We start from the raw sequence: 15,667 nt of genomic DNA, 5'->3' as shown, positions 1-15,667 counted from the left end.
TAAAAGTCAAGTTGCAAAGTGGCTAGAGGATAAGCCTGGGAGCCACACAGGGGCAGAGCTCCACTTGGCCATTTACCAGCTCTAGTGGCTCGTGCTGCCCGTGGATCTCCCCTGAGAGGCCCTCCAGCAGGGCCAGCCTCCCGGCTTCCCTCCAGGACTTGCCCTCCTCCCTGCTGCACCTCGGGCTCTCTCGCTCTGAGGAACAGTGTGCATCCGATGACTGGTGGCAGGCCAACAGTGTCTGCAGAAAGGCTCCACTCCTCACCTCTGCTCCAGGGCACCCAAAGAACTAGGAACGGGTAGAGACCTCAGGTGCAAACCCACAGACCTCGAGCTCTCTGCCCAGCACGCCCCATCACTCCTCACAGGGGCTTGTCCTCGAGACCTTCCCCCAAATCACCTGCACATCTCCAAGCGTTTACCTAGGAAGCAGACCTGTACCACCCACTGTGTGACCTAGGTGGCCTTCTACTATCTGAGGTCCCTTAGCTCGAGGGCCCAGAACAGTGCCCAGCACACAGGCATTCAAGCGCTTCCCTGAATATGGAAACGACACGGGAGGACGAGACAGGGTGCTGGGTCTACGGTGCGGGGCCCAGGGCAGGACTCGGAGGTGGTGTGCACAGAGAGGCCAGCCGAACCAGGGAGGTACTTGCTCTATTTACCCGGATGCTAGGGAGAAATCTACAACGAATGTTCCAGTCAGAGTTTCTGCAGCCCTGATGAAATGTGCCCGCAGTCTGGAGAGTCCCTTGAGAACCCAGGGAGCCTCAGAGAGCACCTATCCTGTGGCGGCCGCTCCGTCTTCACAACATGGGAGGTCATTATCCTCAAGTGTCAGATGAACAAGGTGAAACTCAAAGAGACGAAGATTCTTATCTGAAGTCATCTTAAGTCAGAGTCGGCTGTGGGCAGAGCCTGGCTTACCGGGGGCAGGTCAGGCTTCAGGACCCACACCCACGCAGAGGCCGGCTCACGGTAGGGCTCAATACAGCTACGGGCACCCCCCTCCCACAGCTCCCCCACACGGGCACAGGCTCCAGGGCAGCGGAAGGGCTCTCTGTCGGCAACCAGACTACAGGCCGGGTGAGCGTGGAAGCTCGGGCGGCCGAGCACTGCTCTGGATACAGCATCTTGTGCGGAAGGGGCCGGGGGGGCTCGAGACCCCAGAGTGGTCCTGGGTTCACACAGCACCGTGCAAGTACAGAGCTAAAAACTTCCTGAATGTCTCAGGCTGGAAACCAGTCGGCCCAACAGGTTCCTGGAAAGAACACAGCCCATTAGGATCCTGCTACGAGGTTTAATGGCAGCAATGAAAACAAAGGTGGATTTTATGTAAATCCTAAAATGCCTGGATAATGCCGGTCTTCTCCTCTCATGGAGCAAAGGGGGCACCAGGGAGCCGGCAGCGAAGAGATACCAGAGAGGCTGGGCTGGAGGACATGAAGCTCTCCTAGGGCTGTTGACACCGCCCCCCGCCCTACCCCCTCCCTAAACCACCATGAACCAATGGTCTGCCTCCTTTTCATTCCCAGGGACAAGAACCCCTCACTCATTCACACACATCGATCAGGCCCCTTCTCTCTGTACCAGGCCTGTGCCCCGTGCCAGAAACCCAAGAGTGGCTTGAATCTGGCTCTGTCCTCAAGGAGCTTACAGCCAGATCTTGGAACAGTGACGGTAAAAGCTGACTGGCCTCACAGCAGACATAGGGAAAAGATGCTCAGAAAGCAGAGATGATTCATGGTTTCCCATGAGTATGAACAGGGCAAGAAGAGTCTTACAGGGCAAGAAGCAGGGGCCGGAGTTAAAAAGAAAAGGCAGGCTGCCTCTGAGAGACGAGTCTCTGTGCCAGCACAGGTAGGAAGCAGAAGGGCAAGGCTGGAGCCCAGGGCCTGTGCTGGGGGCCCAGGGCTGGGGGGCGGGAGACATCTGACCAGCCAGGATGTGTCTGCCACTAAGTCAGTGTTCTGGAAGGGAGAACCCGGAAACATACAGGAGAGAAAGAGCAGGGTAAGAGCAGAGAGTACAGAGGCAACTGGTGTGGCTGCAGGTGACACGCAATGGTGTCGGGCCAAAGAAGAGGGCCCCGCCCGGAGAGGCAGTTCTGGGGCAGAAACAACACTGGCAGACACTGGAGAGCTAAGCAGGCAGCTGCCACGCCAATTCTGTTCAAAAGCCCAACACCAGCTCCACGCAGCACACCAGCTCAGGTCCGTGGGGTACCCAGGACATAGCTAGCCACAGACCCAGCAGCCCCCAAGGTCCCCTTGTCCCTTCAGGGTGCTTATCGCTGCCTGTCCTCGCATTATGAATCAGAACGGTCACTGTGCGCTGCACAGAAAGCAGGCCGAGACTCTGCCAGTGGAGCACCAGAGACAGTGACAAGGCCCCAGAAAGAATCCCATGTCTGCGGGAAGAAATGAATGAAGGCCTCGTCCACGGGACCCACCTCTGAGGAGCTTAGAGCTCCATTTGATGGAGGAGAAAAATCTGGAAACTGGGGGACTGTGCTGTGATGGGGGAACACGGGGGCTATGGGGACCCACCTGAGGAACTGCAGTGGGGCTAGCAGTGGGATGGGGCGGGGGCAGGGAGGTCCTTATGCTAGACCTGGAAGGACAAGGAGAGGATGGCCCGACAAAAGAGAAATGGAGGGCAGGGGGAGAAGGGAGATGCCTCCTACAAAAAAGCAGCAGCACCCCTGAGGGGCCCGGGCCAGCAGCAGCAGGGCATAGGGGGCCGTGGTGAGGAGCTAGCCATGCTGGGGACACAGGAAAGCGGGGGGATGGGGGTGGGGGGGTGTCGTGGAGGGCCAGGCAGGGCCCAGGACAGGAGAAGCGCTCCTGGAGAGATCCTGGGTAGGACGACCCTAAAGCCAGGGTCCCCGCTGCAAGCATCCCTTCAGCTCCACCCTTGAATTACTCTGAGGACACGGAGTCCCGGTCCCGGTCCCATCACCAGGCTGGAGATGGCAGGACTTACCACAACCACCTTCTTTTTGATCACTGGGCGACACCAAAAATGCTGATAGAGGAGCTGGTCTGAGTCCACCCAGACCAGATTCTTGACGCCCTCGTTGGAGGCCAGCTGCGTGGTGTTCAGCTGCAGCACGAGGAACTGGAAGACACGTCCGTCGGTGCCCACGCTCTGCACAACCACAGGCTGTTCCAAAACCTTAGCGTCATTCTGAGAGGGAAACGGGACAAGGAAGTCAAACCAGACACAGCAGGGTGTTAAGAACAGCACTGAACCGGCAGCTTCCACAGCCAGTGCCCGCTCCCATCTAAGGCTCTGACCATGGGGCAGCAGCCAGGGCGAGGCCGTCCCTCCCTTCTCTGGCCTGGCTCTGCCTGACCCGGTGCCTCCCGGTTGATAAACACACAGAAACAGTAATTCCTGCTGCTGCGGGGGGAGGACTGGGCCAGTGGCAGAGTACAGGAAGGTGAGGGGAGCCTAATGATGGGAAATCCCTCAAACCCGTGGTGTTATCCGATGGCAACAACAGTGATGCTGGTTCCACAATGGGTCAGTGAATATATAAGCTCACTCCCTTCCCACTCTACTTGCCAGATGAGGAAACAGTCTCAGCAAGGCTAGGGACTGGCCTGATGTCCCACAGTGGCCCAGCCAGCGCTATGCCTACTTGGTTCCCACAGCGCCTTGCTCCCAAGGGCCTGGCACCCCAGAAAGCCTGGCCCTGGACTTCCCCAGTGCGGCTCTGAGAAGGCATTAGGCTGCCAGGCTATCTGCACCGGCATGTCGGCGGCAGGCTTTCACCTGGCAGCCTGTGTGCTGGTGCTCCCCTTTAAGAAGCGCCACTCAGTCCGGACCCCCGCAGCAACCAGCTCCCACACACCTTGCACACGCCATTTGGGTCACCAGCTTTACAGCCACCAGTAAGCTCACAGATCCAGCAGTCTGTCCCCACTTCGCAGATGGGGAAACTGAGTGTCAGAGAGGTGCTATCATTTGTGCAGGGCTGCCCCGCGGGACGTGAGCCAGGATCAGACCCCACGCCAGGAAATCATTGAAACCCCTCCCATCGTGGCCGAGCCCTGGCAGTCCCACACCATGGGACAGGAGTACCTCCTTTCACTCCCAGGAGTGTCCCAGGGTGGATGAGAAATGACACGCTCAGCGCCCCCCACCCCCGAAGCTTCCAAACGGTGCAGCTGGGTGAGGGCCAGCTTCTGGACAGAGAGCCAGCAGGCAGGCCCTGGGAAACAGAGCATCCTTGATCCAAAAACACTGCCTACATCCACCCCTCCAGAGCGGAATGGGACATTAGAAACAGCTAATGTCAGATGGCGGTGTGAGCCACACCGGGACTGCTGGCCTTAGAAATACCTGTTCTTAGCTGCACGAGAAATAAATAAAAAGAAAAGTACCTCTAAGTGTTAGCTGAGATTCTGTATTGACTCTTATCTCCCTCTACAGATCAATAAAACTGCAGGTAGTACATAAATTTCTCAGCAATTTTACCTTTTACATGGAGGCTCTTCCCGTAATTGCTCAACTTCACATCCCCAGGAATAATTCGTACCTGGAGGGGTGGGGGAGGTCTCCCCTCCTACCCAACCGGGTGGCAATTAGCAGCAGTGTCTCTAGCCATGCTCCGCCGGCAGCAGCTGGCACAGGAGCGGCGGGGAGCCTACAGAGCAGGTCCCTGGCGTGCCACCCCGTCTGCTCCGCTCCCCTACCCGGGAGGTGGGAGACAGCACATCTTTTGAAGCTAGAGGGATCAGAGCGGCAGTGCTTGCTTCCCCATGCAATAGCTGTGGGACCTTGGGCAAGTCAACCTTCCAGAGCCTTCCTAAGTACATAGTCAAAGAACGGAAACAAAGATAACCTTCAAGGACTGAAGAGACAGACACAAGAAGACACAAGAAGAAGACACAAGAAGAGACACAAGAATACATAAAGATGTAACAGCTGCCAATCTCTTAGCTGTGTGACACTGGGAAAGGCACTTGGCCTCCTTGAGCCTCAAGTTTCCTCAGCTATGAGGCCAGGAGCATCTGCCACGGAAGGTTGCTACAGGCAGTGGTTTTCAAACCTCAGAGCTGTGGTTCTCAAGCCCGAGCTAAAGCCAGCACCACCTGCAGGGCTCCGGGCAACACCGGTTACTTCGGCGCCACCCCGGAGTTCCTGATGCGGTAGAATCTGTACCTCCACCAAGTTCCCAGATGACACCAATGCCACTAACCCAGGCCCACACTTTGAGGAACACAGATATAAAGAACACTGGAACGTAGCAAATGCCCAATATAGGCAAGGTCCATTCCACACCCTATTGGGTTTGCCCAACCACACCCCTCCAACCCCACTAGTTCCTAGACCAAGTAGGATGGGAAACAGGGAAAAGAGAACATCGTGAGTCTCTTCACTCCTACTGGAGGGCCTCAGACCTAGGAGCTGGCAGGTCTCAGCACTCCCCCAACACAACCCTCCCCCACCCACCAGGATCCAGGGATCCAGTGTCCCAGGCCTGCTCGAGGAATCCCATACTACCATTCCCTACTCCCTCCCTCGAGGCTGTTGTTCCCTGGCCAGGCTTTCCCCCATTTTAGGGACAGCTCTGTGGGACAACTACTCAGCCCGCATTCTAAACAATCCAGGTCCTTAAGACCTCCTCCCAGAATCAAGGGGCTATCACCAAGTGGTGTCTTGGTCCCCAAGCCTGTCCCCGCTTGGCACACAGGTCTGTATCATCTCTGTTTCAACTCCTCCTGCCCATGGAGGATCGTGCCCCCGTTCTGCTCTCACAGAACCACGGGGGTGTATTAGAGCAGGAACAACAAAAGCCCGAGGAACTGGGCACACCCAGTTCTGCCCCCTTCTCCACCACTCACTGCTGTGTAATGCTGACAAGCTGCTTAGCCTGCCATTGGTTCAGGGGCATAACTGGAAAATGGGGATGACAAAGAAACCTTGTGGGCTATTCTGATGAATACACCATGTCTCTTATGTAAAAGACAGGCAGGCATACAGGAGGCCCCCAGATGCCAGTTTATCTCCACAGGGTGCGTGGAAGTGCCTGTCCCTGAAAGTCCTCAGTCAAGCAAGGGATCCCTCTGCACCTTCCTTCTTCCTTTAAGCAGTGTAAGGTAGGAGGCCAACACCGTGTCAAGTAACTCGGTGGTCTTCTCCGCATACATACCCCATAGAGGCGCCGGGCCTGGAGCAGGGCGTTGCCGAAGGCAAACAGGATCATCTTGGCCCGCAGCTGATCTGGTTGAAAGCGGTGTGGCCGTAAACTGGCCGTCTCCAGGAAATACAGGGTGTGGGGATAGGGGTAAGGATAACCCTCCTGGAATCCTGCAAGGTACATAATCATGTGGAGGAACGGAAATTAGTATCAGCCTGTCCCAGAGCCTTTGGAAAGTCACCTCACCCTGGCTCAGTGCCAGGCACCACAGAGACTCTGTAAAGGCAGATGTCATCACTATAGCTCCAGGGATGGCAAACCAGTCTGCCAGCCACATCGCCCCCGGCCCCCGCCTGTTTTAACAAACAGTTTCTAGCGGTGCATAGCCATGCCCACTCACAGACACAATGTCTACAGAGTAGCTGTCGGAGACCCTGTGTGGCCTGAACAACCGAAATATTTACTATTTTGGCTCTTTACTGAAAATGTTGCCAACCTGTGCCAGGTTGACTTCTGTGTGCTAACTCTACCCCTTTCTCGCTCATTCAAGCACACAGGGGACAGCAACTGCTAGTAGAAGAAAACGTGGATGCTATGCTAATTATTTTTTCAAAAGCCAATCATTAGCAACATCTCATACTTTATTATTCGCGATAAAGGCCTGGCCTCGTGCCTCCCAAGTGCTCTGCAAACACTGGCACTGCGGATCAAAGCCAAGCCCTTGTTCCTCCCAGCCACAACACTGCCAGGCCACCACGCGCGTCCCCTGTGGCCAAGAGTAAACCCTTGGTAGGCTGGCAGCTTCCAGAATGAGCAACCCAGATTAGTGGAAGTGGGTGACAAGGAGGAAGAAGCTGGGAAAACATGGGCTCTGAAAAATCCCAGAATCAAGCACTACTTAGAGACGCCCTCCCTCGGGCCTCCGTCCTTGCTTCAGCTGCTCAGCATTCCCTGTGCTCCCAGTCTGAGACAGGCACCAGGGTCAGACAAGGGCCAGGAGCAGAGGCTGAGCGTGGCCTGTCACTGCCTCTGAGGGGCTCCGTCCTGGGTTGGGGGGGGAGGGGTCTAAGAGAGGGACATGTAAAGATCTGAGAGGAGTGAGCTGGGGCTGGGGAAGGACAGAGGAAAGGCCCCTGATGACAGATGAACTACTGAGGGGAAGAAAACAAGAGGTGGACAGCCACACACCCCAGGCAAAGGGAAGAGGACACCCTAGAGCCTGTGGTGAGAAAGAGCACAATGTGTTATGTGTAGCTGGACTACGGCAGAGGGCGGAGGGTCGGGGGGGCAGCAGACTCCTTGAGTCTGAAAAGAGGGACCAAGACCTGAGGCCCTCATGTTGTAAGCTGAGGACTTCCACCTGTACCTAACAGGCCCTGGGGAGGGGGGACGGAGGACTGAAGGGAAGGGACAGAACGTGGGTGTCAGAAGGGTGCTTCTGGAACCGGGAACAAGATGGACTGAGAGAAAACAGCCCAGGTCAGGCTGGCCAGCTAGCTAGGAGGTTGCAGCAACGGGCTGGGCCTCTTGGAAGCTGTCACAGTGGAAATGAGGTTAGAAGGAAGGTGCTACAGCTCCTAGGGACGGACTGGAGGGCGTGAGCCATGGGCCTGCCTAGCCTGATGCTCTGGCTTGTCGCCGCAGCCAGGGGAGGTGGTGGGGCCTTATTCGATGGAGTTTTGATGAATACCCCCATTCAAGGCCTGGGGGGGTTCCTCAGTCCTAGCAGGAGTTTGGGCAGGGTTTATGGGTACACAGGAAGAGGGGTGTCTTTCAAGGGACTTGTGAATAAAGGAAACACTTCACACCTGGCCAGAAGCCCCATAGCTACCCATTACAGTTCTGACGTAACAGTTACCTCTCAGGGGTCAAAAGCAAGTGGTGATACACTGCTATGTGGCTCTCAGAAGAAAATGTCCGTGAGGTGCGGAGCACAGACTCAATATTTAATATACTCCTTCCCTTCAGAAAAAACACGTCCCTCATCTCCACACTGTGCAGAGACGCGAGGCTGTGACACTTACCTGTGTTGTCTTCCACATCATAAACATTGGATTCCTGAAGATCAATAGTGGGAGATATGGGATAGAAGGTCTCAAGAACATGATTCTTAGTAGCTTCAACCTCCTCTCTGGAGGCGATGGTGGGCAGAGGATCCTTGGCGTTCAGCCGAGCTCCACTGGAACCACGAACCTGAAGGAGAAAAGACTCTACAAGGGGAGAAAGACGATTAGTCTACCCTGATCCAAAGCCTTACCTCAGCTCAGCCAAACCTAGAGCCTTCATCCTACCATGCTTCTCAAGTCTTAACTGCTTTCCCAGCTGATCAGCCTAATCGCAGAAAACAAAACTTTGGTCAAGATGTTGAGAAGGGGACCAACCAGAGCACTCTTCTTCCTGTGTTCCCTTGCCAATGACCTGAGGCTACCTGGCAGTCTGGATTCGGGGATGCCCACACAGATCTTCCCAAGCACCTGCTCTATGCTGGGGACCCAGAAATGAGTGAGAGCTACCCTCTGCTCTCAAGAAGCTTCCTAGTTGGTAAGTGTATATGTAAGTACAAACCATACTCAAAGACAGCAGAGAAGTAAAACTGACCTCCTCTGAGAGGCCTGGGAACCTTCCTGAAAGTGGTATGCTTTTGAACTGGTTTCCAAAGGATGGATAAGAGCAGAGTTTCTCAACTTTGGCCCTTTCATTTTGGACTGGCTAACTCTTTGATGAGATAAACTGTCCTGTGCACCGTGGAGGTCTGCCCGCACCCCCGGTCCCCACCCACCAGATGCCAGTAGAACTCCCCCCGTTCAAGTCATGATAATCAGAAGTTCTCCAGACCCTGCCAAATCTCCCTTAGGGCGCAAAATGCCCTTGGTTGGTTAATAGTCACCCAGGAAAAACATTTTAGTTCAGGAGGAACATGTGCAAAGGCACACACGTGTACTGCCCCATGGCAGAGTTTAGGGAGACAAACCAGGTGACAACCAGAATGTGGTAGGGAAGGAGGGAGGGGGCGAAGGAGGAAGAGACTAGAGGCTAAAAAGAAAGGCTATTAAACTCAACAACCAACAGTGAGGGAATATCAGGCCAGTCAGAAAGCCTCACCTAAGACAGATCGGCGTCCTGGCTACACAGACATCAGTTTAAGAGGAAACACACACCTGACATACCAGCAAAGCTGCCACTGTGAGCATGTGCACATGCCCCTATCCGAGGTCTCCACAGGAGGCCTCATGCCACCAGGCAAGATGTGCCTGAAAGGCTCCCTGAGAACAGCCTCCTGAAGATTCTCCACGGAGCCAAATCTTCCTCTGGAGGTGCTCTGGACAGTCAAATCACAGCACCACGGTAACAGGTCAGGGGTGATGACCTTCTACATCTAACAGCTGGTTTGGGCCACAGCACTGCCACCTAATTAGCACGTGGTCTCCCTCATTGCGTGTGTAAAGCAGGGATACCACGTCTGTGGATGGATGAACTCTGAGCTGCTTGGTAAAACACATCACGCCCACACCTCAGGAATAGTTTCCTAAAATATTTCCTGTTTCCTCACATATCATCTGCAAGGAAGATAAATGTGCCTGAACCTCTCCTAACCTTGGGTTTCAGATTCTCCCCACAGACCACTCTAGTGTGGTTTCCAATTCAATTCCCTCCACATCCCTCCTCCAGTGACAGCTCCAAATGGGGCAGTTTAATTAGAGGTAATAGTTGATGACGGGCCAACAAGTACTCCTCTATTAATGAGGTTCACTAATTTCCTTAGTGGTGCCATTACCTCTGCACAGCTGACTCCTTGCCAGGAAGTCCATACTCAAAAGGGGCAAGCTAGAGAAACCTGACCAAGCAGATGCCCTGAAAATCCCCAATCATTCCAAAGCCGGTTTCCCTGCGCCAGGATTCCGTGGTACATCCCTGCTGGAAACCTTTGGGGTGGTCATCACCCACCCGACCCTCGGTCAGCGCTGCTCATGTGCCAGGAACTAGACACCGTGCACAAAAATGAGCGAGACACGGTCCCCAATGTCAGGAGTTCACTTTAGTGGGAGGACAGAGGAGAGATTAGAGAATTCCAATACGGTACAACATTGCTCTAGTAACGAGAGACACGATGGGCACCAGGAGCACAGAAGCGGACTAGCTGATGTCCGCACTCACGTAGGAACGGGGCTGGAGCTGAGCCTCACAGACAAGCAGAATTTAGCCAAACGAGGAAAGTAGAAAAAAGCATTCCAGACAGAACATACAGCACAGTGCAAAAGGTATAAAAGCTTGATGCCAAAAAGCTGCAAGCAGCTGAAGTTTACATTTGGCCTGGGGGTGTGCTGGGGGTGGGGTGGTAAGAAGGAGAGAAGACCAGAAAGCCCAGCTGGCGGCCTGATCAGTGGGGTGCATCTGATCATAAATGGCTGAAGTTCCTGGGAGGCAGAGAAGGGTCAGAAACAGGGGAGGGAAGTGAACTTTAGAAAGATCACTCTAGGGGCGCCTGGGTGGCTCAGTGGGTTGAGCCGCTGCCTTCAGCTCAGGTCATGATCTCAGGGTCCTGTGATCGAGTCCCGCATCGGGCTCTCTGCTCAGCAGGGAGCCTGCTTCCTCCTCTCTCTCTGCCTGCCTCTCTGCCTACTTGTGACCTCTCTCTGTCAAATAAATAAACTCTTAAAAAAAAAAAAAAAAAGAAAGAAAGAAAGATCACTCTAGCAGCTACGTGGAAAATGGATTTGGAAAAGGAGAAAAGCAAGAATGGGGTAATAAGGCTCTGACCATTGAATACGAGCTTTGTGAAGGCAGAGACTGCCTGCGCTTTATTACTTGTTATTTTCAACATTTAGGCTCTCATGGGCACTCAATAGATACTAGATACGGCTGAATTAAGTCATGGGGAAGAAGTGAGGAAAAACAAAAAAGACTGAGGAACACCCGGGGCTCAGTGGGTTCAGCGCCCTATTCTTGACTTCAGCTCAGGTTATGATGTCAGGATTGTGAGATTAAGCCCCACATCAGGCACCATGCTAGGCAAGGAGCCTGCTTAAGATTCTCTCTCTCTCCCATCTTTCCCTTAAAAAAGAAAAAGAACTGGTCTGTCGCTCAGGACAGGAGGATGTGTCTGATTCTACAAAAGTGGTCTGTGAAAGTTGGAAATGAGCACAGGCAAGGACACGGTGGTGGTGAGCAGGTAGTGGTGTTAAGAGTAGAAAGATAAAAAACAGACCAAGATGACCAACCTCGATTCCAGGTGGTAGATAACCTGTAGTTTCTGGCATAGATCCGCCTGGCCAGAGAGGGATGCTTGAGAATCTGAGATCTACACAGCTGTAGCAGACTGTCCACAATGACAGGGCTGGGAGGAAAGAAGAGACATTTGGAGATTTAAAGCACAAGGCTGACTCTAAAATCCATCAACTAGAAACCTTACTGAGTTGGGGGAAACTTACCAGTAGGCCTCTCTCTTGGGGGTGTCTTCAGTGGAGTGCCAGAGACGGGCATGAGAAATCACGTTCAAAAGGCGTTCATCTTGGTTCTCTATGCAGTTCTTTGGATCAGCGACGAGGCTAAGCACTTTCTCAGGAAGTCCTTCTATTAACTTGGTCTTGGTAAGCCAGAGGGCCTGCTTTACACCTTTGGGGTCATCAATCACAAAAACAAAACAAACAAACAAACAAAAAAAGAAGACAAGTATGAGCTGCTTAGGTCTGCCAGTAGCATCTTGGGAAGAGGTCTGCCCTGAGAGAGACGGGATTTGTACTGTGACATCTGAGGAGTCAGAACAAAAACAAGAGTGGAAGCCAGGACAGCCGATTCCAACTCGATGGCAAGCATGACTGTCGTCCAGCGGATGGTCAAACTGACTGAGGTAGTGAAAGCCTGCACAGGAGCGATCCAAACAGCAGTGGAGACGGCTGGGGTCGTAAGGCTGAATCTTGTGGGAAACAGTCCATCTGTTGCCTACAAAATTCAGACAGACTCCAGACTCGAGGACTAGATCAGTATGCCAGTGTTTCAAATCCTCAATCCCTTTATAACCAAAATCCAAGTCCCTGATTAGAAAAGCCCATGGTTGGGGCACGTGGGTGGCTCAGTGGGTTAAGCCTCTGCCTTCGGCTCAGGTCGTTATCTCAGGGTCCTGGGATCGAGCCCCGTATCAGGCTCTCTGCTCAGTGGGAAGCCTGCTTCCCCCTCTCTGTCTCTGCCTGCCTCTCTGCTACTTGTGATCTCTCTCTGTCAAATAAATAAATAAACTTTAAAAGGGGGGGAGGAAAAGCTCATATCTACCAAATAGATCCCATGTATTAGGTGTGGGCCAAGGATGAAGCCCATGCTGCCATATCAAGGGAAAACAGCTTCTGGACATAATGGAATAACTTACTAATCATGAATAACTTCAGGGGCCCTGAGTTTGGGAGCACTGAAACAGATAATCTTTCACAACTCACCTAACCCTGAGCTTCTACAATGAGCTATCTTTAAGCAGATTTTTATATGCAGAAGCCCTATGAAATGGACTGCCGTGATTTTTCAGAAGGATCACACATTCTATTTATTACACAGGATCTTCCCTGGCCTCGGTACTGGAAGGTCGGGCTTCTCCTGGGGTAGTACAGTTTTGTCTTACAGACATGGTGAACTACATAACTGAAAATGTTCCTCTCTATACCAGGGAGCAACAAACTTTTCCCTCAAGGGCCAGATAGTAAATATTTTCAGCTTCTGAGCCATACATTCTGTCACAACTGCTCATCTCTGCCGCTGTGGCAATGGAAGTAGCCAGGGGCTACAAGTAAACAAGTGAGTGTGGCTGTGTTCTAATAAAACTATTTACAGAAACAGGCAAGTGGCCAGGTCAGCTGACACTGCTCTGCACCCTTAACAGGCTGAGAGCCAAGTTTGGGGCTCCCCTTTAGCAAACAGAACCTCACAGAATGGATTTTTTTTATTCAACTCACTGTTTTATTTCTCCTTCATGTAAATTCCCTGACCTGTATGTTTTTAATTTAATTTGGCTGTGCTGTAAAGTTTCTGTAATATGCCTGAAATACTTTTCAGGAAATGATGGGATATAAATAAACAAAAATAGATTTGATTCAGACTGCTTCGTTTTCAGACAGTAAGGAATGACAGCTATTGCCAGTGGGATGGGCTGTGATGCCAAGCAGAAGTCCCTTGCTCCCCCTTCCCCAGATCTGGCTTCCCTGAGGGAAGAACTGGCCCAGCGCTAGGGTCCTAAGCTCTGCATCAAATCCACATCCCAGTCCCCTACCTTCAGAACAAAGTTAATACTGTATTCTTGTCCATGGCTGTAGTCACAAATTGACAGCAGGCTGGTGATGGCTTTGGTTAGCAGGCTACTCTCGCCAGCACGTATCTTCGTTTGTAAAGCTATGCCTGGGATTAAACCGAACCTAGGATACTCTGGGGGGGAGATACTCTCAAGCAATCTCCTTTGTGCTAATAAATGAAATGCTATGAACGCAATGAGACTTTTCACTTTGAGGCTTATAGGACATGGTAAATAAAATCATTTAGAAATATAACTTCTGGATTTTATGGTGCAGCAGAAAAAGCCCTGGACCAGAGTCAGATAACCTGAATTTTAGTTCTGGCACTGCCATTGTTCCTTAAACTTGACAGTGGATTAAAATATTGAGATTTCATGGTTCCCTAGGATATAAATAATCATTAGAGCTGCCATTTACTGAGCACCACCATCTACCCTGTGCCAGGAACTTTATCTACAGATCAGATGGGATTTTATGGACTGGAGGATGTAATTCAGAGACTAAAGAATTTGTTTCAAGTCACAACCCTGTAAGTGATGATGGAGAGGAGAACCTGAGTCTGTCTACCCTAAAGCCTAGTAATGTTACAAGGGTCACACAAAGGTGGGGCACCTGGATGGCTCAGTCCTTCGCATCGATTCTTAATCTCAGAGTCGTGGATTCTAGCCCCATGCTGGGTGTGGAGCCTACTTAAATTAAACAAAATGGGGGGGAGGGGTGCCAAGTCCTGTGAGGTCCATTACAATACCCAGGTAAGGCAATGGGAATGTTTTAGATGCTGGAAATTCAGCTTTCAGGAATGGGTTTGAGCAGCTTAAGAGGCTGGCCATTAAGGTTTTTTTTAATCTAGGATTTATTCTTTGGTTTAGTCCCCAAATCCTGCCAGGTCTCTTTCTTTCCTAATTACTCCTTGGAAAATACTGCTCCCACTGACCTTGACCATTTTGTGCTTCCAGAACCTGCCCCTTCCCACAGTGATTTGGGGACTAAAGAAGAGGTAAGAAGAGTAGGGAAAGAGACGCTCAAAAAAAAGCTCCCTCACCCCCATGGACTCTTGAAAATAATTCTGGTTCTGCTCTAGACAGACTGGTTTCATTCAGCTCAGTCATTATGACCTGTTCTTAGTAAAAGGAGAGCAGAAATAGGCTAGATAGCTTTTAGGTCCAGAACCCTTTCGTGAAAACATCTCAGCTCTGACCTCTGACAGAGGACACTGACCTAGGACACAAGACAGGTAGGCCTGGGTTCACTATTAACCCACGGAACCTGTGTGGGCACCTCTCTGTCACATTCACCAATCCTGCCAAAAGAGGCCATAGACCAGATTAAGCATGCTTTCTCTTTCCACTATAAACTCCCTCCATCGAATCATTCAATGTACAGTTACATCTCCAGGGTATTAAGAGCTGGAAGGGTCAATGTGGATCACCTAATCAAAACCACTGAGTTCACAGAAAATGGAGGCTCTGGAAATTTCAGCCACTTGCCCCAAATCACACAGAGTTAGATGGAGGCAGGGACGGACCAGAAACCAGGTCTTTTCACTTCGCCATTCAACCTAACACTGCCTCACAGAAGCACACTTCTCATCCCACTTAAACCTGAAACCCTCAGAAGACGTCATCACTACCCATTTCGCAGCCGAAGAAACCGACACCCACAGAGTTGCAAGGCCACGGAGAGTTGGGGTCAGTGCTGGGCCTAGGAAGGTCCCTCCTGCCCGTCCTAGGGCCTCACCCTCGAGGAGGCGGCAACGCTGGTGGAAGACGTAGCAGGCCTGATCCTTGTACAACGGCTGCTCGTGAATCGGGATTGGGCGGCGGAACTTTGGGTGCGTCCAACCGGGGTCCCAGGGCGGGAAGACCGGCCTCGCCAGCCCCGGCACGAAGTGCATCTTCCCCGCGTACGTGATGGGCTCCAGTCCCGGGATCTCGTACACCCTGTCCAGGGGACGAGGCTCGGGCTTCCGCGTAGAGCGCACGCCCCACTCATACGCCCCGCGTCTCGGAGCCCCGCAGTCCCCAAGGCCGAGCCTCCCAGGGCGGACCAGTGCCCGCCTCGCGGGCCCCGATGCCAACGCCATACCAACTTGATCCCCCTCAAGACCTCCACCTGGACGCCGCCATGTTCCTGCGCGCAAGGCCTGCTGGAAGCGAAAGGGGCTGGGCGCCGGGGCTCGTTTTATGAGTGGCAGCCACTTCAACCAATCATATTCAGCACATTCTTACCTTGCCCCACCTCTCCG

General features: G+C 52.6%; 1 protein-coding gene across 1 annotated transcript; it reads right to left on the bottom strand.

Annotated features, from left to right (window-relative positions):
• Nucleotides 1–638: 638 nt before the first annotated feature.
• Nucleotides 639–15,564, bottom strand: MRPL37 (mitochondrial ribosomal protein L37). Its single transcript, XM_044238301.1, has 7 exons — nucleotides 15,160–15,564; nucleotides 11,581–11,764; nucleotides 11,371–11,486; nucleotides 8,176–8,361; nucleotides 6,164–6,321; nucleotides 2,986–3,189; nucleotides 639–1,261 (listed from the first exon to the last, which is right to left on the bottom strand). Exons 1-7 carry the CDS (start codon nucleotides 15,503–15,505, stop codon nucleotides 1,184–1,186), a joined length of 1,272 nt encoding a protein of 423 aa, XP_044094236.1. The 5' UTR covers nucleotides 15,506–15,564; the 3' UTR covers nucleotides 639–1,183.
• Between the last annotated feature and the right edge of the window lie 103 nt (nucleotides 15,565–15,667).

This window comes from Neovison vison, chromosome 2 (genome assembly GCF_020171115.1).
Source record: "Neovison vison isolate M4711 chromosome 2, ASM_NN_V1, whole genome shotgun sequence".
Classification (NCBI taxonomy): Eukaryota; Metazoa; Chordata; class Mammalia; order Carnivora; family Mustelidae; genus Neogale; species Neogale vison.
The sequence above is the reverse complement of the archived record's forward strand: the minus strand, read 5'-3'. Positions and strand labels throughout refer to the sequence as shown.